This window comes from Ylistrum balloti, unplaced genomic scaffold (assembly GCF_031769215.1).
Source record: "Ylistrum balloti isolate Yb309-2 unplaced genomic scaffold, AGI_CSIRO_Ybal_v1 Utg370542, whole genome shotgun sequence".
NCBI classification, from domain to species: domain Eukaryota; kingdom Metazoa; phylum Mollusca; class Bivalvia; order Pectinida; family Pectinidae; genus Ylistrum; species Ylistrum balloti.
In genome coordinates this window covers 639666-663440 of record NW_026782344.1, presented here as the reverse complement: position 1 = coordinate 663440, position 23775 = coordinate 639666, and the positions used below count along the sequence as shown (strand labels likewise).

Sequence of the window (23775 nt, the reverse complement as noted above, 5' to 3'; positions counted from 1 at the left end):
GGTACATGATATGTAAGAACGGAAGAACCATCGGCACAGGATTATGTCCGATAGATCAAGCGACTCGAAAGCAGCTTTATGTCACCAATGGAAGTTGTAGTTCATACAGTCTGTAAGCGGCCAAAGTTATTAAGGGCATGAAGAACTCTGACTTGAACTCCGTGTGGCCCATACAACAGACAGAGCAGCGGAGACAGTCATTTATTAACAATGAGTCGGAATTAATATAAAGACTTGTTTGTAACAATGCATGTTTAATATTTATTATTTCCCAGTAAAATATTTTTAAAATAAAAGAAAAATATATATACATGTGAAGTTCAACTGTAATTTGTTTAGCGTCTGATACTACGTGACAGACTTTAGTCATGTCTAGTTTACTTCAGCGATCACTCATCACCAGGCAAACAAATACCGGACGCTTCCTAGGGAAAGTCTACCTCATCTGTCTGGTCTATATGATAGAGGTTCTATCAACACGATTAATCTAAGAAAACATTTCCGTTCCTACATCATAGACCTACAACCTACATCACTGCTAAAACTGATCTCCGGTGTTTAGGCAAGTTTATACCAAATATTTGTAGATCTTAAGATCGGAACTGATAAAGATTGCAGACAAGCTATCGACGGAAATAAAAGACTGCCAAAAAAGCATTATTTCACACATACAGAGTCTCCTACCTGTTGTACGTAATTACTTGGATACCTATATCGCCCTATAACGAGAGGTCATCCGTGTAGCCGAGATACCGCCGACAAACACGGGAGGAGTCACAATGATAAAGATGGGTAAATCATTATCTCCATTACCGGGTCGTTATCTGTCGCCATCTATCTCTTTGTCAAAACGCAAACAATACCGATAAAACCAAATCACTTCTGTAATGTAATAATCATCAACCCCTGTTGGTTTCTCTTTCCCAGTACTAGCGAAATTCACCGAAAAAAAAGTAAACATATATATCTTGCCGAAAGTTACAAATATGAATCTTCTTGTGATAACTGAAGAACTTATTCACCGCGTCAATACACAAATAAAGTTAAAACATCACACTACATTAAAACCTTAACACAGATAAAACTTCAACAGTCCGTCAATACAGATAAAACATTAACATTATGTCAACATATTAAAACAGGTAAAATGTCATACCACGTCAAAACGTAAATAAAGGTAAAACATCACACTACATTAAATCTTTCACACAGGAAAACATCAATAGTCCGTCAATACAGGTAAACCATCAATAGTCCGTCAATACAGGTCAAACATCAATAATCCGTCAATACAGGTACAACATCAATAGTCCGTCAATACAGGTAAACCATCAATAGTCCGTCAATACAGTTAAAACATCAATAGTCCGTCAATACAGGTAAAACATTAACATTACGTCAACACACCAATACAGCTAAAACATCTATAGTCCGTCAATACAGGTAAAACATCAATAGTCCGTCAATACAGGTAAAACATTAACATTACGTCAACACACCAATACAGCTAAAATATCTATAGTCCGTCAATACAGGTAAAACATCAATAGTCCGTCATTACAGTTAAAACATCAATAGTCCGTCAATACAGGTAAAACATCGATAGTCCGTCAATACAGGTAAAACATCAATAGTCCGTCAATACAGGTAAAACATCAATAGTCCGTCAATACATGTAACACATCAATAGTCCGTCAATACAGGTAACACATCAATAGTCCGTCAATACAGGTAAAACATCAATAGTCCGTCAATACAGGTAAAACATTGATAGTCCGTCAATACAGGTAAAACATCAATAGTCCGTCAATACAGGTAAAACATCAATAGTCCGTCAATACATGTAAAACATCAATAGTCCGTCAATACAGGTAAAACATCAATAGTCCGTCAATACAGGTAAAACATCAATAGTCCGTCAATACAGGTAAAACATTAACATTACGTCAACACACCAATACAGCTAAAATATCTATAGTCCGTCAATACAGGTAAAACATCAATAGTCCGTCAATACAGGTAAAACATTAACATTACGTCAACGCACCAATACAGCTAAAATATCTATAGTCCGTCAATACAAGTAAAACATCAATAGTCCGTCAATACAGGTAACACATCAATAGTCCGTCAATACAGGTAAAACATCAATAGTCCGTCAATACAGGTAAAACATCGATAATCCGTCAATACAGGTAAACCATCAATAGTCCGTCAATACAGGTAAAACATCAATAGTCCGTCAATACAGGTAAAACATTAACATTACGTCAACACACCAATACAGCTAAAACATCTATAGTCCGTCAATACAGGTAAAACATCAATAGTCCGTCAATACAGGTAAAACATTAACATTACGTCAACACACCAATACAGCTAAAATATCTATAGTCCGTCAATACAGGTAAAACATCAATAGTCCGTCAATACAGGTAAAACATCGATAGTCCGTCATTACAGTTAAAACATCAATAGTCCGTCAATACAGGTAAAACATCAATAGTCCGTCAATACATGTAACACATCAATAGTCCGTCAATACAGGTAAAACATCAATAGTCCGTCAATACAGGTAAAACATTAACATTACGTCAACACACCAATACAGCTAAAATATCTATAGTCCGTCAATACAGGTAAAACATCAATAGTCCGTCAATACAGGTAAAACATTAACATTACGTCAACACACCAATACAGCTAAAATATCTATAGTCCGTCAATACAGGTAAAACATCAATAGTCCGTCAATACAGGTAAAACATTAACATTACGTCAACGCACCAATACAGCTAAAATATCTATAGTCCGTCAATACAAGTAAAACATCAATAGTCCGTCAATACAGGTAACACATCAATAGTCCGTCAATACAGGTAAAACATCAATAGTCCGTCAATACAGGTAAAACTTCGATAGTCCGTCAATACAGGTAAACCATCAATAATCCGTCAATACAGGTAAAACATCAATAGTCCGTCAATACAGGTAAAACATCGATAGTCCGTCAATACAGGTAAAACATCGATAGTCCGTCAATACAGGTAAAACATCGATAGTCCGTCAATACAGGTAAAACATCGATAGTCCGTCAATACAGGTAAAACATCGATAGTCCGTCAATACAGGTAAAACATCGATAGTCCGTCAATACATGTAAAACATCGATAGTCCGTCAATACAGGTAAAACATCGATAGTCCGTCAATACAGGTAAAACATCGATAGTCCGTCAATACAGGTAAAACATCGATAGTCCGTCAATACAGGTAAAACATCAATAGTCCGTCAATACAGGTAAAACATCAATAGTCCGTCAATACAGGTAAACCATCAATAATCCGTCAATACATGGATTTGTCAATATACAATGTACAGGTAACCGGTGTTACTGGTAGTCACCATCACACCGGAGCCAGTACCCGGTCAACAATGTATACCCTTTACAACCTGTTTAGTCTGGTTTTCTTAGTCGGTTACTCTCAGGAAGTCTAAACTTTTCTATTTGTTTCTGAAAGGTTCAAACACAGCACCACATTCCTGCCGTATCATACACAGATAAGTTTGTCAGGACGGTCGCCTTTCCGAACACGCCTATACTGAACGTCTCGGTCTCTATTTGTAGTAAGGTATAACATCCGAACACATGTCATGTCACCTGGACACAAGTCAGTGTATGGAATTTATTGTGGACTCGATATTTTGTTTCCTAAAATGAAAACGAAATGAGGGTAATCTATTTAAGTAAGAACTACAAAGACCAGGGTCAGTTATAAGACAATTAGTGAAAATAATTGACAGTTTTGCGCAGAAACAAATAGTATATACTGTTATTTATTACCAGTAACGCTGTCTGGCACCGTGCAGATACGGGGTGATATATTAATATCGAAATGTGTATTTTGGTAACATGAAAATTATAATATATTTCATTTTCGTTTCGATAAGGAACGACGCAAAACTGGTGTCGCATTTACAGGCATTGTGCTTCATTAACATGGTGGCTGAATATTTGTGCCGTTTCTTTACCGACACCAATTGACACAAAATATCGAAAACTATGACAAGCCAAGTACAGTATTTGTTTTGAGATCGATTGTAGACTTTACGTTTTCATAATTTCATAACAAATTGCTATCATTTTTATTCTGACTTACGTTGAGGTTTTTATCGCATTTTAAAAGTTCCTATAATCCGACTTTAATTTCGATCTATGGATATCCATAAATACGGACCCATTTTCCACTTTGGCTAACCATAGAAAACAGTGTAACGCGAAGAATTCATTAATTTGTGTAATCTCGCGTAAGGATTCTTTTTTGTATTATCGGTCTGTCGCTGCTAAATGATGATGCTTGTTTAATGTCGAATCAAGGCAGATGTCGTTATTTCGTCGCGAAATAACAAAATGACAAATAGCAGCCCCCATATCATTGACACAACGGGTGATCCAATAAGGGCAAAGAACTTTAATTGATGTATATAGGAAAAGTATGAACGTGCATGTACTGTCTCTATTGATAAAGTGTGATGTACATGTTTTTTATACTCGTCATATGTGCATTACTATCACTGTCAATCCATTCATAAGGCCAAGGCTATTCTCTGAACCATTCCCTCACTTTAAACGTCATACAGTGTTTCGTCCATGCCGAGACATATGTGACCCATTTCGATTGTCTTTCAAACCTCTGTACCTTCTCCCCATTCTCTCTAAGTAATGTGATACAAAATTACTCTACATGTAAATGTCATGCTAGTACTTGCATTTTTAACTTACTGTTATGGTTAGTTATTTCATCTCTCTGATAAAGTATGTGTACATATTTGTTGAGAATCAGAATATCACTTCCGTGTCATCTTTTATTTTATAACATTAACTGAAATAAAACGAAATGAAAATCATCAGCATATTTTTTTTAAATAATATTTATTTGGACGGCTTTATATTTGAAATTAAATGAAAAAAAAAAAACATATAAGCATTATATCTCAAATATTACAATCAACCTTTTTCCTAGACATGTGTCAAATCCATATGACACTTGAAGATAAAATCTGTACACAAGCAAGCTGCAGATGACGCTAGATCAGCTCCTCCATGGATGCAGAATGACATCCGACCTAGTCACACCACTGTTAAGTCCCTGTATTGTATCATGAGACCAACTGGAGTCATCAGGTGTTAATAATGATATTGATCTATCATTGACGAAATGTTATAGAAAAAGAAGCTTTCCTCTGACGATCTTTCTCAATCATATGATTTATATATAATCATTCATGCAAATTCAGGTGATATCTTCACTCTTCTTAAATGATATTGTGTAACAGAACACACCACTATACATCATACAGATGGCAAGATAATAATTGAAATATTATCAACTGAGAAACAGCTTGAAATACTGCTGAAGAAAATTGGTTATCTCCTTGCACACATCTGACAGAAACACATATACTCTCCAATCACTTTCCGTATACCATATACACTACAGAATCTTACAACATACTATGTACATCCATCTTCAATCACTTGAACATATGATCAGTATCTGTCAGTGTTTTGTCAGTTGTTAATATACACACACCTGGAAACTCTTCCCCATTGTATGTAACACAGACAGATATTATCAATGTCGCATGTCCCTCTCTAGGCTTCTATATTTAAAACAAAGGGAAATAACCCAATTCAACTACCAAACTCTCTTCATTTTGCAAAATAAAGGGAAATAATCCAGGCTATATAAGTGTATGCCACTAATTTGTGTGAATGTGTTACATGGATGAAATGACCTGGCCACATTTAAACATGATTTCAACAAAATGTACTTTTATGTATAACATTATGATACCAGAACACATCACAGCATATGTATATTGTACATGTATATTGTACATGTATGCATACATTATCTCTTTTGAATAGTGTCTATTTAAATTTCACAACATATGGTGCTAAAAATTCAGGGTCTATCAAACTTTTTTCCAAAGGAAGATCAATATTGTATTCATGGGTCTGTTGTCGTCGAGGCAATCCCCTCTTGCTGCGTTGAGGAATCGGCAATTCTGAGTGATGAGCAGGGAGAGGCTCACTGAAAAAGTAGGGATGAAGTAGGGCATCCTTGGCGGAAATTCTTGACTTCGTTGGATAAACTAAAAGCTTTTTGAGCAAGCTTAGAGCTTCATGGGTGGCATCTGGTACAATCTCTTCTAGGGGAATTGGCTGATTATCCGGAAATGTAATTTTGTTGAAGTCAGGCAATTCGGAAATACCCTACAATGCAAAAATCACTTAAGTATGTAATTTAAGATATTTTTTAAATCAGATAATTCATTAAAATATTTCTATTGATATTTTCTATTGTGCAGTCATATGATTTTTTAAATTTCATTGCCTTTATAGCACGTCATATTTACAGGGTTCAAAACAAAACCTAACAGACAGTACATGATTGATGTATATATATACATAAATGAACTTTATTTATTTTACAACAGTTGAGAAGCAAGTTATTCTAACTTATATTAATCACTCTTTTTTGGCCTGGGAGGAAGTATGCAAGAGGTCAAGACAATAAAACAGGTACAGTTATCTCCCCTCTTATCATTTATTCTATTTCTATATGTCATGATGTGGTAACCATGACTTTAAAATGAAGCCACAGCCTGAAGACAGCCATCAGGCTTAAAAATGTGAGTGAAACATACCATCTGTTACGTTGGTTTTATCATTAATTATTGACACAAGAAGTATCTATAAGCCGTAAAAATATGAACTCAAAATATCAAATTTATAAATCAATTTTGTCTGATATTTAAAAAGGTGCTTTTTACATTAAAAACAACGATACATTTGAGTCAATAAAAATATAAAACACACATCACCATACAATCCATTTTCAAAAGAATGCTTATCAGAAGGTACCATTATTTCTTATTAAATCTTCATCACCATTAAGTAAATACTTACAGGCCATATGCTCTCATTAGGTGTCCCAAGCACTCTTAAAACACAGCACAACTGTTCTATATCATTCTCTCCCTGTAACAAATATATTCACATAAACCAACTTGATAAGGAGAAAAATTAAAAAAACATAATCTGTTAAGGACATGGTAGCAAAATTTGAAGACTGTGGCAAAACATTTGAGGATGGGGACTTCTAAAGCCATCTTCTAATTTAGAAATAATTAAATTTCATATCTTGATTACTTTACATCAAATAATATTAAATAGAGAAGGTTCCACTGTTGACTATCAGTATCACCTACTATAATGTATTATCCAGTAATAAGCCTGTGCCTTGTAATAATCCTCACTATATTACTTATTTATTTCAATTTCAGTAATTATACTAACAAATTATGATCATGGTTCACCAATTTGGTGTAACAAACCAATTGTCTTATTTTGAGTCAAGAGTTAATGTGTTTACCCAATGGGCTTATTGCAAGATAAATTCATTAATATGACATACCATGATTGTTAGTGAGACAGATAATCATAACATCAGATATACTTAAAGATTTCAATATCGAGACAACAACAGATAAGATATAGAAATAAGGATACTGGAGTTGTTCATGAAGAAATGAGCTTGTAAAAATATCTAATTTTGGATTTATAACAAAAAGGTCTTTTACTTACAGGAAAAAGTGGTGAATTATTGAGAAGTTCCCCAAATATACATCCAACAGCCCTAAAATACGAAACATTTTCAATTTTAGCAAGTTTAGCAATGAATTAACTTACGGTGACTGTTTTCTGTTCACATCAGAAAACTAGCATCGTTACATTGACATGATACAGGAAGGACAAGAACGAAAAATAAGTATGACAAATTATCCTGTATTGTCTTGACTTCAGCTTGAATTCTTTAAAACAAAATATCAAATATTTCAATAATAAATGTCAGCTTAGGGTGTGAACTTACCAAATGTCAACACCCTCATCATACTTTCTGGCACCATACAGAAGCTCTGGGGCACGATACCACCTGTAAATAAAACACAATATTTATAGTAGTGTATGATGAAAATACTATTTTACAAACAACCTTAGCTTTATACACAAATTGTCTTTCTGAATAAGTATTTCTGAATAAGTATTAATCAACAACTCAGATACACCAATAATCCTGATTTAACTGAATATTTGTGGGACCCACTTTTTAAGTATTGCTCTCCTACCTTGTGGCAACTTGGTGACTGTATTGTCGGTCACCCTTGTTTTGGAACACTCTGGCTAGTCCAAAATCAGCTATTTTCAGATGCCCAGTTGAGCTTATCAACAAATTTGCTGGCTTTAAATCCTGTTAGCAAGGAAAACAATGATTACACTGATAAAAACAAGCTCCATTACACATTAAAAAAACAGGCATTTTTACATTATGAAAATTTAAAGTAATTATGAGAACTGAGAGACATTATAGTATCATATATTGTAGGGAACAGTGGGTTAATATCTTACAATGTACCTTCTAGTGTTGCTCCCACTTCCTAACTTTGGTTGGGCACCAAATGTCGTATCATATAAGTCTGGAGCTTAAAACAGGGGAGATAAATTCCCCAGTTTACACTTAAAAATGTTGAATTTTTTTCGCTCATGTGTCATTAATATAATGCAATAACTATGCTGAGAAAGTCTAATTGTTACAGTGCTAGATCTTGATTGGGTAAGCCCAGTTGTAAGTGGACTGTGTATGTAAAAGGTAGATGGACTCACCCTATGCATGATGTTGTTTTCATGTGAGAATGCAACACCTTTCAACAGCATCAACATGTAGGACTTGACCTGGGCCTCAGACAATGGATGATCAGAGTTCTTAATGACCTCTGATAGGTCAGACAACATATATTCAAACACAAGTACCAAACTGCAGCCATGAGGGAACACTTCACGAAGGTTCACCACCTGTCAATAGATTTCACATAGCATCTAGTAACAAACTAAATAATAATGTTCGCATTGTTTGTTTTCCAAATAACATAAAGCAAAGCGTGGTTCAAATAAAATCCATTGATTTTCAGTTTTTCAATCCTGAAAACAAACTGAAAAATCATCATTTCTACAGTTGGATATTCTGAAACATTATTGGTAAGGTGGCAAAGCCTATTATGATCAACACTCATTTCCTCATAACAGCATATTAATCATCCTCAGTACTCAGTTATGCTCACTATCGCTCTCTGAATCCCTGAAACATTTCATGGCAAAATTGAAGGTTCAGTGTTCAACACCTTGTGGATAAAAGGAAAAGACTAGTTTGATCCTTTGATGTACACCAAACAAATCTGGAAGTTGCATAACTGTTTGATGTGCTGGCATTAAAGTTGGTTGTCATTCCATTGTAATCTTCAAAGGAGCACATCGGTGTATTATTGGTCAGTTTTTTTCTCCTGAAACCCACTCTAGACCTATCAAATTTCTTCACTTTTGGCATAATTCTGCCATGAAATGTTTCCGGGGTGCAGAGACTGAGAGTAAAAGTGATCGTAACCCCTGAGTATTAATTAGAATGCACAATAATAAACCACATTGAATTAACAACATCAAATCAGTTCTATGGAACACAAACAGTTGCATAACTTTCAGTCGACTGTGTTTTACAGATTGAAGATGAAATCATGAATTCAGATAACATATCACTCAGTTGTTGTTTTTCATACTTACATAAGGATTTTCTTCAATCTCTTGCAAAGCTTTTATTTCCCTGTAATTAAAAAAGAATAGACAAAAGGCTATAAATCACAACATATCTCTATCAGTCAATTTTTTGTGAAAATAAATAACTTCCGCATAGGGCCCATGGCTTTTAAGGTTTTCATAGAATAAGGTTTAACACAATCCAGACTATTGACAATTTGTAAACAACCATTATTATGGGAAATTTAAAGCTTGGGCAATTATTAAAGTTTTGCTATTTGGAACAAAGCCCATAATCAGCACCAAATCCTGCAAAACAAACCCCTGATTTTCCACATTGTAGTTAATATATATTTCATTCACTGCTAGTATTTTGGAAGCACAAATGCTAAAACTCGTTTTGCCAATAAACATCATATTTGTATTCAAAACAAATTAAAATACCCTTAATTGTGATGAAGAAAATTCAAATAATTGAACAATATATACATGTATATACAGTAAAATGGATGTAAAATAACTGAATATATATGTATATAACATTTACTGTTACAGACAAGAGAGTACAAGTGTAGCTACAGGCGTACTTATCATTCAATAAATTTCCCTGAATCAATGTTGACTTTTAGTACAGTACCTGAGAGCTGTGGTAGGGATACCATCATCTAGTTTCCTGAGAGGAACCTTCTTCAGAGCAACGACTTCACCACTCTGTGAAATGAGTATGCAGACATAAGTAACAGGGTGTTCACTACTATTGAACAAAGTTCATCTAACAAAGAATGAACAAAAGTATAAGTTGAGAAATTAACAAAATGCTGTTATGTCATTTATTAACGCATGCGTGTACGTATCAATAAAGACGTATATAACACAGTAATTGTGTTATATACGTCTCTGGTATCAGTATACGAAAGTTTGTTGTAAACTCACCTCTACATGCTTTGCTTTCAGGACAATACCATGAGCACCTTCTCCAATTCTACCCAATATTGTGTATTGTTCCATGATCAATCAGTGCTGAAAATCAATTTTTTTGATAAAATGAATATTATAATCACCTGTAGATATGTGTATTCCTATACATAGAAGAATATTAAAACAACACTATCCTAATTTACCTGATGTAGACTACGTTTCAGGCCTCATCTTCATCGATCAATGCACATTGTTGACTTGTCGTTATGCTGCCAGTTTAGAAATTTTCTTACCGAACAAATCGGAGAACGGTACTATGGGAGACAACTCCAACACCCATTGTAATCGAATACGAAAGCGGTCCACGCTCAGCAGTGACCACATCAGCGACTAGGCAAATTTTATTGTATGTGTTTATGTGTGTGTGTTTTATAAAGTGTTAAGAAACAAAACTGTGATTTTCAAAAAAAAAGTCTCGATTCCTAGTGCACATGATATCTTGTTCATTCGTTGCAGTGATCATTAGCAGTGGGCGGTGTTAAAGCAGATTTTTTTTATAGAAATACGTGTAATGGAAAAATACGCACCCCCAAATTACGTAAAAAAAAATAACAGGTTGAAACGTTTTATTCCATTGCACAACATCATACACACTTTGTGTACATGTGTGTATATCTTGTATGAGTTTCGTATTTTTGTCAAGTTTTATTACAATATAGCAATTAGTTTAATCCATTTTTTTTCTCATCGTCTGTGTTGAACTTTTTTTTAATCAAATATCATATATTAACACTGAATCCTTGAAGACTTCTATAGACTATGTTTGTTGTCTTACCCTGTTGTACAAGATTGTGAAATAAAATTGTTAAAATGAAGAAAAGATCCTCAAATGTAAGTGTTAATCAAACAGACAAGTATTTCTTTTTAATTTTTTGCTTTTGTCCATTACCGATACCGAATGTTACACAATATCAATTCAGAAATTGGAATGAAACACCTTAAAAATCAATTATGAAAAAAACAAAAGCAAGAAAAAAAGCAAAAAATTATACATACAATGGACGTACTTGTGTAAATCAAGAATATATATTTTGGAAGTTCAATTAAAATAGTAGAGAAATGCCTGACACATGAATACACCACTAGAAAGGCATTGTATGTATAAATATAGTATGATTAAAACTCAACATCCGTTGCAACGTCAGCATTCTGATACATGTGTTTTGTAGAACGATGTAGAAAAGTTTTGTCATCTAATTATGGAAAACAACGTTAAAACTAGAAGAAAAAATGTGTGGAATTGTCACTGTTAGTTTATTGGTGAAGAACGACAATAATTGATGTGACGTCATTATCACTACTATGTCATGTTATTCGTGACGTCATAATAAAATCAATATCTTAGCATCGCGCTTATCAACACAGCATCAGTTCAGACGTGCTAATACTACCAAACTGTAAACTAGAGCAATGTGAATCACCATGAGAAGAACTATGGGGTAGGGTTACAAGTTAAACGCGATGTCGACTTTGTCAGTGGTAGAACGCGGGCCTCCAGTAACACCAAGAGAAGGATCCTACCCGCAACTCAGAAACAAGAGCAAGATAGCTAAGGTTAGTGGCCGAGCATAGCTGGTCAAAGAGGTAAAGTAAACTATATATTGTCCATGATATCCCGTTGATCTTCATCACACAGAGAAAGAAATGCTAGTACATGTATTTAGCTGAGATGTTATACATTTCTTCTTCTTTAATGACACTGTATGCCCATGAGCAGCACTCTTCACAAGCTTTTAACAAGTTGAACAATCCTAACACACTGTCGTTTAATTTCTGAAAGATTTATTTTTCACATACAGGGATGTCATCTATCGTCTGTTACACGTCTGCCGGTCGACAGTTCCAACCACTCTTTCGACCCTAATGTTTGTCCAGTTAGAGGATCGTCTCTTCTGTGCGTGGAGCCATCTAGGGAGTATAAAGCACCTCATAACTCGCCAAGGAACACTATTGCGTCACCAAGGAGCCCATCTAAGGTAGCAGTCATTCCGAAGAAAATGACTCTTTCCCTCAAACTCAAAGTAGTCCTTTCCATGAAATCTTAATTAAAATAAATAAATAGATTTCAGATAACGATTTTTTTCGCAACAACAGTTAATCAGCGCAGACGTATTTCTAACTTTATCACACATAACCAAGACTGAGATCCGCGAAAATATACCGCCACATTGAAAGCATCGAAAATATTAATTAATTACTGGTTTGTTGGAATCATTTAACCGATCAAAAAGGGTGGAAATGTATTCAGCATGCTGTTTAATATTTCTATACAGTCATATATAGCAACATTTGTTTGTTCTTGGCCAGGAGGAAGATATTCTCCCCGCTTCACACGAGGTTTCCCCTGAGAATGATCGACCCCTTAGTGTCGTTGGGGAGAGGTTCAGTTCACTTTCCGGAATGGCATCACGTGCTATATCCAGAGTGTCATCTTATGTCCCTCCAAGTCGTACGGTAAGTTAAAATATGTACTTTTTACACTGTGTAACCGTGCTTGGTAGCCAATACTGTCTTGAAATAACCTTGATAATTGTTGATATCCTTTTACCATACATTACGTACGAAGTACGCTGCCAGTAAATATATTTTTTCAATTCTATACACACCGTTTGATGTAATGCGCCTATAATTTCTAGCATCATGATTACACGTGGTGAGTTTTAAAATCTGTTCGATGTCTTGTTTTTAGGATACAAATGCATCATTTTACAATAAACCAGCCAATGACTTATCCGAGATCACGCTGGCGTACGAAGACAGTGAGGAAGGAGAACCGAGCGTACCTCCACCTACTCCCTCAGAGTGCTCCATCAGCAGCTTCAAAGTGGACGGATTGAGGATAGGTTCAGTGTGCGACACTAGATGTACACAGGTGAGTGGAACGTCCACACATGGAGAAAATGTCGACCAAAAAAACACCAACAACAAAACTCTCCCTCCCGTAGTTCTATCAACATGCACACCGCGAATTCTTATCTGTTGAGTTAGACCGCCAATCGCTAAAATCGTATTGTTTGGACAAAGTTTTTGAGGTGACATCTAACAAAATAAGTGTAGGAAGAGGATATGTTGCCACATTATAAGTGGTAATATTTCCTTGTTTGATTTTGTTTTCAAGTCAGCTAAAGGTCAAATGTCTGTATTGTTTCTGATTTCAAGTCTGTAGAGTAGATATATGACTGACACAACAAAATACAACACATCATAATAAGATTTTTTATTTCATGTCCCGAAGAACATGTTTAAAGATTTGTCTTGGTTTTGTTATCAAACTGTATCGCTGTAAGATCCGGAAGTTAGGGATGACATCATAAAAGACGACCAAAGTCGGAACATGGCTTAACAATGATTAAGGGTAACAGTTGAGATTGCTACTTCAGGAAAAGAACATGACCTAAAAGTTACCCGCTTCAGCCATTAAAGTCATTATTTTGTTTCTTGTTAACAAGGCTGTTGGTGTTCGTTCAAATGAGAAATTGAGTTTCGTTCCGTTCTTTGAACAAGATTATCCGAAATCCTTATGGTTGCTCCAGCGCATATTTTCTTGACTACAACGCTAAGCATGATAGGAGTTCTTTCTTGTTTATTGTGAAGTAAGTCGTGTCGTGACAAATACCGGGGTAAGAAATTCCCGTTGGAATTTCCCGACTCTAAATTAGATCGAAATGACGAGTTTCGTTCCGTTCTTTGAACAAGATTATCCGAAATCCTTATGGTTGCTCCAGCGTACTTGTCCACTTCCACTTAACATTTAATTTCAAAATTGGGGATTATTGGTAAGCCCATGTCAGAATAATGATGAAAACAGAGATAACCGTCATGCCACTAACACTAACAGCATGTACTCGTTTGATAGAACAGGGAAGGGAAAAGGAATCTAACACGGGTCTCCTGTGTGATAATCCACGGCTCTACATCTGAGCTCAAGAAACATGCTCCATCATCAGTTACCGAGACCATATTTAACATTACATACAAGCTAGACTTAGCTGCTCATTGTATGCTTATAAAAGACATTATAGCACTCTAAGGACCATTGTCTAAAAATGCACTTATCAGGTAATTATCATTTAGTCAAAAACACTTCATAACGATCAAATTCACAAAAAAAGATCCATATATGTGCGCGGAAAGTAGAGTTTGAAACATTCAAAATTCATGCAAACATTCACTGATATTTCAAACGACAATCTATCTTATTCTATCAGTGTTATAACTACACCAGGGGATGTTTACATTAGCTTTGAAGCATTGGTGTCCCAAGTATTTGTGACAAACACTACTTACGCACTTGAGTCGGAATTAATACTAGACCTCCTACTGCATGATAACATATTACTTTTACAGAGCAATAGAGATTTCAACCCCGGGTACGTGAAACGAACCAATTATTGCTGCGATAAATGTGCCGAACGAATGACCTGTCACGAGTCACTGGTGCTGGACTCGTGCTCCGCCTTCTACCCCTACCAGAAATGCAACAGGATAGACACTCTTGAACGAAGTACATCACACTTCACTCCAGTCTCTGATGATATCCATACATTTCTCGAGTCGTCATTATCTTATTCTGTAGATGATGAACAGAGACGCCAGTTCTCCAGGCTGTGGGGAAATGGACGTCTAGTGGACACGACTAAGTCGTCGCCTTCTCCCACGAAACTTATAATCCCTTCTAACAGTAACACCGGCTTCTCTTCCTCCTGTAGTAAAGCATGTGTTATAGAGCAACGTCAAGATGAATCATCTGGTAAGTATTCATTACAGGTACTAGATTTATGTAGCAATACAAATTTACTAACCCGTTTCATTATTCGTTCACGGCTCGGTAAAATTGCCAATTGAAAAGTGCTTGTCTCTGTTGCTTTTAAGCGTTCTTAATGACTTTCAACAAAGTTATGTACGAACACATTCTCTAATACAGAGTGCGGTGGTTTTGTATACAGAAATCTGTTACATTATCAAAGCCATGTATTTTTTTTTACTTTATCCTGATAATGCGCTTTCAGTTCCATGGTTTTTTTTATTAATTTTTTGTCCTCACTTGTTGACCCTATGATGATTTTATCTTTTACACTTGAGGCTTCACTATGTGTACATAAATTATACATTGGCGCGGTGGTACTCTATTCTTTCGTGTGTAGAAGTGTCCGGCCACATACATTTTCAACTTGTGTGATGATGCCGTGTCATTTTTTTTTTTTTTAAATTATGCTTTCATGGCATTTTTTCCTTGTATGTATTTTGAGAAAATAACACACCTCTTTTACAAAGCAACATATGTCTATCAGAATGGTTTACAAATTATTATCTACGGTACTCGGTGGGGACCATACAGCCAGAATTGGCATTCGGCGCTAACAAGCTGGTAGCCTACACAAGATGTCTAGCACTGACCAAACACATACTCATTTACAGCCATGTCGACTCGAATAAGCAGAGTAAAGTACAATATCTTGTCAAAGAATACAACACGGCATCCGTTCCGGGAGTCGAACCAACAACCCTCCGATCACCAGTCCAAAGTCCTCTTATTGGACCTTCATATTTGTGGCCAATGTTTGTGGACTCTTCGGTGTTGTTTGTTCTTGAGAGTTGAGGTTATTTTTGTCTTTGCTTATCGATGGTATCGTATTTTAATTTTGATGTCTTGGCGTTTTGTCCGCTGACGTATTCTTTATTATAATGACCGAGTTTCGTAAATAAAAATCGATGTTGTGGTATGTTTTCCAATAACATGTTGAAACTTTTGTTTCCTTGATGTAGAAGCTCAATCTTCCGGAACACATAATCTGATTCTTCTTAAACTTTTCCATGGGTCTCCGTGTAAATTTTTCCTCTTTCATTCATACTTTGCCGTACTTTCATTGCATTTAAGTTTGAATTAAGATTCTGTTGAAATATCAGTATATGCATTTTCATGCCCTCGGATCGAAAGATCGGGGAGGGGGAGGCATGTTGTTTTTGTGCTGTTTGCCTGTTGTCAGCTTTAACCTTGCCCATTACTATTTCACCTAAAGAGGTATGGGTTTCATGTGTGTTCCATGTGACAAGACCTTTCCGTTGGTACCAAACTATTTGACCATGTGACCTTGACCTTGACCTTTGACCTATATTTGAAAGTAAAAAAAAAATTTACACCGCCACATTGAAAATATAAGTGTTCCACAAAGTGTGCATACAGTTAGCACATGCCGTACACAGCATAGTTTTCATGTCCCAATTTATAATTTTGTTGCAACCGGAGACAGAGTGTTTCATAAACACATCATCTTGTTGTTTTTGTTGAACGGTAAAATCAATGCAAATCTTATCTATCCTTTTGTGTTTATTTTTTCTTTTTTTAACTGGTGTTGTAATACATCTTGCAATAGCCTGACTCCTTAAAAGCCGAACTCATTGTTAGGTAATGCTTTGATATAGTTTGCCAATATACATTAATGTTTCATACTTGTCCCTGACTTTCTTGGCTCGCTGTATTAACACGTGTACCGTATTAAGCAATGAGTGGTTCTCTCGATTAAGACGTTGTGTAAGTATACAGCTGTATTATAATCTTTATCATACTCAAATCCAGTCGAGAAACGCTTTTGATAAAATCCAAAAATGCTATACATTGTTAGAAATTTATAAACTGTGACGGAGAAGTTTAGTGAATGTTTGATATATTTTGAAATGTTTACTAATGAAACAAACTGCAGAATGTCTCGTCCGGTTAACAAAGCTTTCAATGAGTTAGTAGAGAGTCCTATTAAAATGTTAATCGCCGCTTAATCCTCTCACTTATAGTTGTAAAAGGCAGCAGTCAATAGCACGTGTAAGTGTCGGTATATCTGGCGATGAAGATTATCACATTAGTAAAAGCTGTTGACAATGAAAGTAAATTGGTCCCTTTCCTTCCCCAAAGAATAAAAGTACAAATGATATCTATAACTTATAAATCAGGGGTAATATGTACAGTGTGTTATATATACAAACACTTCATATACGAGAGTGGTCTTATGTCAGAATAAATGTCATAAGGTAAGTTTTTGATGGGGTTCCTCATTGTAATGTCGCAATATCACATTTTAGAAACAGTTTTAAGCTGCCTAAAGTAAACCCTAAAATTATCACATATATTCATGTATTTGGTTTTGATGTTATCATGATTTTAGCATTCATTTAAAAGTATTTTTACCAACAGAGCTTCAAGTTACATTTTGTACGTGTTTGTTCTATTTAGTCAAAAGAATATTGAATGTGGAGCTGTATGATGTATTATACTTCCTTATTTGGCTCTACTGTATCTAATTCTAAATTTGTTTTGGCGTGTGTAATTCCCATGTGTGTGTAATTGTATATATCGATCAGAACTTATTTATTGAGAGAGCTGTTTATAAAACGATTTATTTCAGATTCATATTACCTATTGTATATATAAACTGTAGATCTTCCATACAAACACATGTTAGACTGAGTGATTTGGTATACACTCGCGCCCGGTAACCATAAATCACTTACGTAAATGCCAGAAGTTTAACAATACTTCAACTCTAAGTGTATACACGCTTCGGTAAACATTTTCCATATCTTTGTTTAAAATAACATTATCAAAATCCTGTTTTCAATTGCATGGCTTGATATTGAATGTTATTAAGATCCCCCAGTTGTGGACGGGATTAAATGTGTATACCGAGTAATGAGTAACCTGTTTGTGTGGCTCATTTTGGTAATCTTTGTCTCGAGGACGTTATATTTTAGCACCTGCTTCTTTATGCTGTCTGTTAGGTGAGTTCATTGCAACGGCAAGTACGAAAACTTGATAAGTATATTCAATCATTTTTGGTAAAATCTCTATTCGCAAAGTTATTGCGCGAGTGTTTCGACGTAATAAATGATATTCCATATTGTTTTCAGATTCAGAGGATGCATTGGATGATGAAGCGGAGCTGGAAGTCACAGTCAGTGACTTAGATAATAAGGAACCGCTCACAGTGATTAAGTGTCAACAAGCGGAAGCTAGCAACGTCATCGGTCATCCGGAACCGACAGCAGCGGATGTAGAAAGAAAAGACCATATAGAGAAAGCGCCAGATAGGAGTAAGACAAAAGTCGTAGACAATGTGCAAACGTCCGGAACAATGACCAGTGAAAGAGAGAAAATGTCGTTCTGGTCCCCGGACTGGAAACTTCCCTCAAAACTAGAACTCTCCCAAGAAGAAACTGTTATGGTATCTCCGTGTGCAAGCAGGTCACAGCACCAAAGCGGTTTGCGAGAGCAAGATGTGATCGTGCTACCGTCAATCTATGTTAAAACAAAACCTAAAAGTGGAGTGTGCCGAGCCACGGTAACGGAAAGGAGCAGCTCGAAAACTGCTCTTAGTGAGATAGACCGAAACTCGAACACCTGCGACGGTATTACACCCAAACTGCAGGATAATCTGCCCCCGGCAGTGTTCGATAGGTCAGTATTAACATCAGTTGACCATTTCATTTACGAAGTATGTTTGATAAAAAGCAGAACTCGTTAAAGATACGAGTTTCTACTTTAAAGCTGAGATTACATTGGCATAAAACGTTGGAGACCCTCACGTTTGCTAGAACCCACTGAGGAGAGAAGACACGCCTTTGTGTTGTCTTGAATCCATCATGTAATTACACCACATTATGTACAGTATATGATTTTTACTGCGTAAGCATCGCGAAATTAAAATATCAATCGATGAAATTTTAATAAACAATATTTCGTTGCAGTGCAAAAGTCAAGCAGGTGTTGCAAGAATGTGCAGAAATTATAGACGTTCCCAAGCGACAGCTCTTACCTGGTACGTAAATCTTAAGAGTATCATTGTGTTATGGAATTTGTGCTTAAACATAGAAGTATTTTTCCAGCTTTTCAAATGATCTTAAACTCCTACGGATAATAAATAGTTTTTATAGATGTGTTAATTACACAAGTTTTGCTGATGATTTCCGGAAAATTGAACACGGCATGGCACCATGGCCGTTCTTCTGATAGGTGAGCACACAGTTTTATATGCCACCCTACCACCCTACCACCCTACCAATATCGTTTACACGCGTTCTTTGAAAAGTTTTTATGGGTCTACATCTACTAAAATTGTTTTAATGTTTCAGAGATTACCATGGTGCCAGACAACAGTGAGTTGTGTTACACACCTATTGTGGATAAACGCTATAACAGATGGAAGCGTAGGAGGCGCAAACGAAATAAAGGAGATGAGTCTGGTTATAAAACTGTCTCACCCTGTGAGAGCTCCTCGGATGAAAACAGGGAAAGTATGATCAATGATTCATCTGTGTTGAACGTTAAACTCCGCAGGCGAAGGAAACTGCCCGAGGAAGACGACTTTGGGTACCAAGGATCCAGTAGCCATCCACATGATCTCCATTATGATGGTAGCTGCGAGTTGATGTCCTCCGACAAAGACTTCAACTCTTATAACTTTCAGGAGGATGTGAATACCAGTGTTTGCCATTCTAACGGCACTATTGAGGAACACAAAGAGAGGATACGTACTGTTATAGAACAGCGAGCTAAAGGTAGACAAACATTTATGTTTTGGTGCATTTTTCATCATTGTATATACATGTATATGATTTGAAATGATTATGAAAGACATTTAGCAATATTACTCTGTTCAAGAATTCATATGCCACGGAAACTAAATATTAAATAGCTAATTATGTATAGTTTCAAACATTATATCCTCCATATCCCCGATGAGAAGTTTCTTTACATAATCCACATTGAATTTATCTCTTTACACGTCTATAGATACACTTCAACAAGAAGCATTCAATTTGAGTTCCTACAGCGGTCGAAAAGAAGAGCAAAATGTGACTTCGGATCTGGGCAGTTGTCTACTGCAGACTTCCCAAGTTACCATAACCAGGAAGCCATCTGTTGCCCCGACTCCTCCAACTAGGAAAGATGAGGAAGAAAATCTTACAAAATCCACACCCAAGCTCCCATGCTTCAAGGCAAAGAAACCAACCTACGCAAGAAAGACGATGCCGTTTCAAGAAGACCAAAACAGGTGATTCAGAGTGATAATTGTATTTAGTTAAAAGAACAAATGTCGGTCTTGATAAGTCTTTGTTTTATTTTGAAACACAGGTGCTTTCTGCAAGACAGTTGTATATCAGACAAGTTTTTTTTTATTTTCTACCAGGTATTTTAAGCCAATAGACAGAAGTCTTGTTTACCATGCGGCTAGTGATGGTGGTGCAGTCATCAAATTAAGCAAGTCCAATCCATCGGGCGACTCCCCTAGTCAGTCTTCTTCCGGCCTGGTCAGAATCAGGATGGACAAAGCTTCAAAAGAGAGATTACTTCTGTCCAGAATGGCAAGACATAAAGTTGGTGAGTACAATATATTCTTTATTGAATATGTACACTAAATTTGACGAATAACTATAGAATATTCATTAAACAGGTAAACTTATGAATATCGTCAGTTTACTTCATATCTATGTGAAACGCAACGCTACCGATATTAGAACATTTCAATGAAAATAAAATATTAATAATCTGGCTTCGTTTGATTTCGTACTGAGAGAAATACAAACAGATATTTAATGTCGAACAGTCCCAATTCCCGTATTTTAAATCGAGTTGATATTCAACATAAAGTAGCACTACTCCATTTGGAACACCTTTTTAAAAGAAAAAAATCACCAATAGACAGTTTTAGTTTTTTTTCTTACTTTGTTAAAATGTCAGAAGAATATGTGTATATAAGTAGAATGCAACGTACAAGGAATGCCAGGTTTAGCGATGGAACACCTCGTAAATTTTCAGTAGATTTATAGAAATAACTGACATAATCGAAAAAAATAAAAGTGCAACTACTTTCCTAAAACCTTGAGCCACTTTTTTTTTATCAAAACTATTAATTTTAGCAATACTTTTATTTGTTTAAAACCTAACAGAATATTGGTTTTGTCGCATGACATCATTTCCTGGGAATTTTATCATTTCATTTTTTGTTTCTATCTTAAAACGAGATGATTAGCAACAAAGAAAACATAACCATAATTACTTATACATAGCATAAAGTTTGCTGATCATAGTTTACTACTCAACTTACAAACAAAATCCAGATTCTATGTCACATGTTTGAAAAGTGATCGATTTTGGATAGTGTCAAAAACATCTCAAGTGTTCAATTTTGTTTTTTGTTTTTTTTTTTTTTTGTTTATAACCTTCCTTCAAAAGGTAGCGTTTCTTTTTTTGGTCTTGATAGTATCTATGATAATCCATTCATCAGTGGTAACTACATGCCTTGTGACGTAAGTTACTATTGATATGAAGTAAAAATTTAACAAAATCAGTTATTTCATGTATTGGGGTGTTAACAAGGAAGATCGTTTTATTTACAGTTACTGGTAACCTACTCCCACGGAAGCGGCCAGTTTCTGAGGTAAAACTGCCCTCGAGTTCGTCAACAAACGGCGCCATACCCCAACTCTCCCTAAACCATCTCCTTCAGACGATTCCAAACCACAGCACAAGCAAGAACAAACTGGTGGAAGATAATGACACTCCAAAGAAACAGGGAAACATCACCAATGTTAAGGAATCACCCGCACTCGCCCCGGAAGTTGTGGTATATATTATAATCTTAGATTTGAAATAACCTAATTAGTATTTTATCTTACTTATGGTCGCTTTAAAAACATGAGAAAACACGTGCTTTGAAGATTTTTTGAACATGTAAAAATTCGTGTTTTCAGGGTTTACAGAAAAAACACGAAGGATCCCCTACAGACACATCGAAGAAAGAGCTGAAGCGATCCCCCAAAAGAAAGTGTTCCTTTGCTAAGAAGCCTTTACTTGATATGATGAACAAAGCTTATTTTCGAGAAATTGAATTGAAAGTCAAAAATCGTGACATTGAAAGGGTGAGAAATGTTTCGTCTTTATCGTTTACACCATCGTTTTCCTACTCTCTGTTTGAACTGCCGGAAATATACAAGAAATACAACAAGGACATTGAGAATCGTGTGTCCATGGCTTGGCCGGTGACTACGAAGTTAAAGCAACGATGAAGACTCTTCCTGGGTGTGAACAATGTGCTTTATAAAAGTGATCTATTGTCGAAAAGTGACATTTTATATCAACAGCGCTTTACGGTCATCGATATAAAACTATAGTTAATGTCACAATCAATCCGTGCCTTCCTTATGATATTGATACGAAAATTTAAAGATCAATAGACAATCACTTAATCATGCTGGTGTAGAAAGTGCGATATTAAGGAACTCTGATATTACTATTTGTGTCATATATTTACATATATATTATTTATTCACGGTACTACAATAGTCTCCGTATTAGGAAGATCAACCAGACAAAATAGTTTACATAAATTGAGTATGAGTACCAGGTACTCTGTGAAAGGAACATAAAATCTATTTAAGCTACAGAAAATGGACACTCGTGTCGAGGGTATTTATATATTTGTCTAATGAGGTCTAACGTGTTTCAAGTAAATTGATTTAGATGGCATATTTCAATAATACATTTTTTGTTACCGCAACAATCCACTTGTCCCTGTACAAAAGGCGTTGGAAGTACATGCTTATGAGTCGTAATAAATTTATTTATTTTCATACCTTTATCGTTCAAATTCTGTTGCAAAGCAATTGTTCTTTCTGTGAATTATATTGCATGCATTTTCCCGTTTTAGTTCTGCATTATATTTCCTTTAAGCCATTGTAGGTGGTGGTGAGGTAAAGCAGTTTTCTTTTTATTTTCAGTTCACCAATCGTTCTGCTTCACTTCTCATTTTCAAATTTTCTAGATGATTTAGCGTCAATTTCTCTACTTCATATTTCCTATTTGAAATGGTCGATTCTAACATCAATTTGATCATGTGACTACTAATTATTCTTTTTAAAATCAACACATGTATATATCTTAAATCTAACTAGCTGGTGTTATATAGTATCCTAGTACATGTACGACTAGCATTTCGTCAGTTGATTAGTTAGTCTATTTATAGATGACTGAAGAACATTTGAATATTCCGAAGGTCAATAGTAGTACTAGCTAGTGACATCCCGATTACGTGCCAGAGATATATTTTCACATATTTCTATGAGATGAAATGTTTGAAGATTATAAAGGTCGACTTT

The 23775-nt window shown here is 35.6% G+C and overlaps 2 protein-coding genes across 2 annotated transcripts; one reads left to right on the top strand and one right to left on the bottom strand.

Annotated features, from left to right (window-relative positions):
* Window positions 1–4944: 4944 nt before the first annotated feature.
* On the bottom strand, window positions 4945–10836 carry LOC132556046 (cyclin-dependent kinase 20-like). Its single transcript, XM_060220439.1, has 10 exons — window positions 10773–10836; window positions 10585–10671; window positions 10289–10362; window positions 9679–9718; window positions 8731–8919; window positions 8196–8317; window positions 7940–8002; window positions 7654–7705; window positions 6976–7047; window positions 4945–6279 (listed from the first exon to the last, which is right to left on the bottom strand). Exons 2-10 carry the CDS (start codon window positions 10657–10659, stop codon window positions 5935–5937), a joined length of 1032 nt encoding a protein of 343 aa, XP_060076422.1. The 5' UTR covers window positions 10660–10671; window positions 10773–10836; the 3' UTR covers window positions 4945–5934.
* Window positions 10837–12090: 1254 nt separating this feature from the next.
* LOC132556075 (uncharacterized) lies at window positions 12091–22686 on the top strand. Its single transcript, XM_060220465.1, has 12 exons — window positions 12091–12183; window positions 12429–12608; window positions 12940–13083; window positions 13319–13501; window positions 14977–15379; window positions 18529–19075; window positions 19366–19436; window positions 19750–20175; window positions 20411–20672; window positions 20808–20998; window positions 22018–22244; window positions 22372–22686. The coding sequence occupies exons 1-12, from the start codon at window positions 12091–12093 to the stop codon at window positions 22684–22686; spliced, it is 3042 nt and encodes a 1013-aa protein (XP_060076448.1).
* Window positions 22687–23775: the final 1089 nt, after the last annotated feature.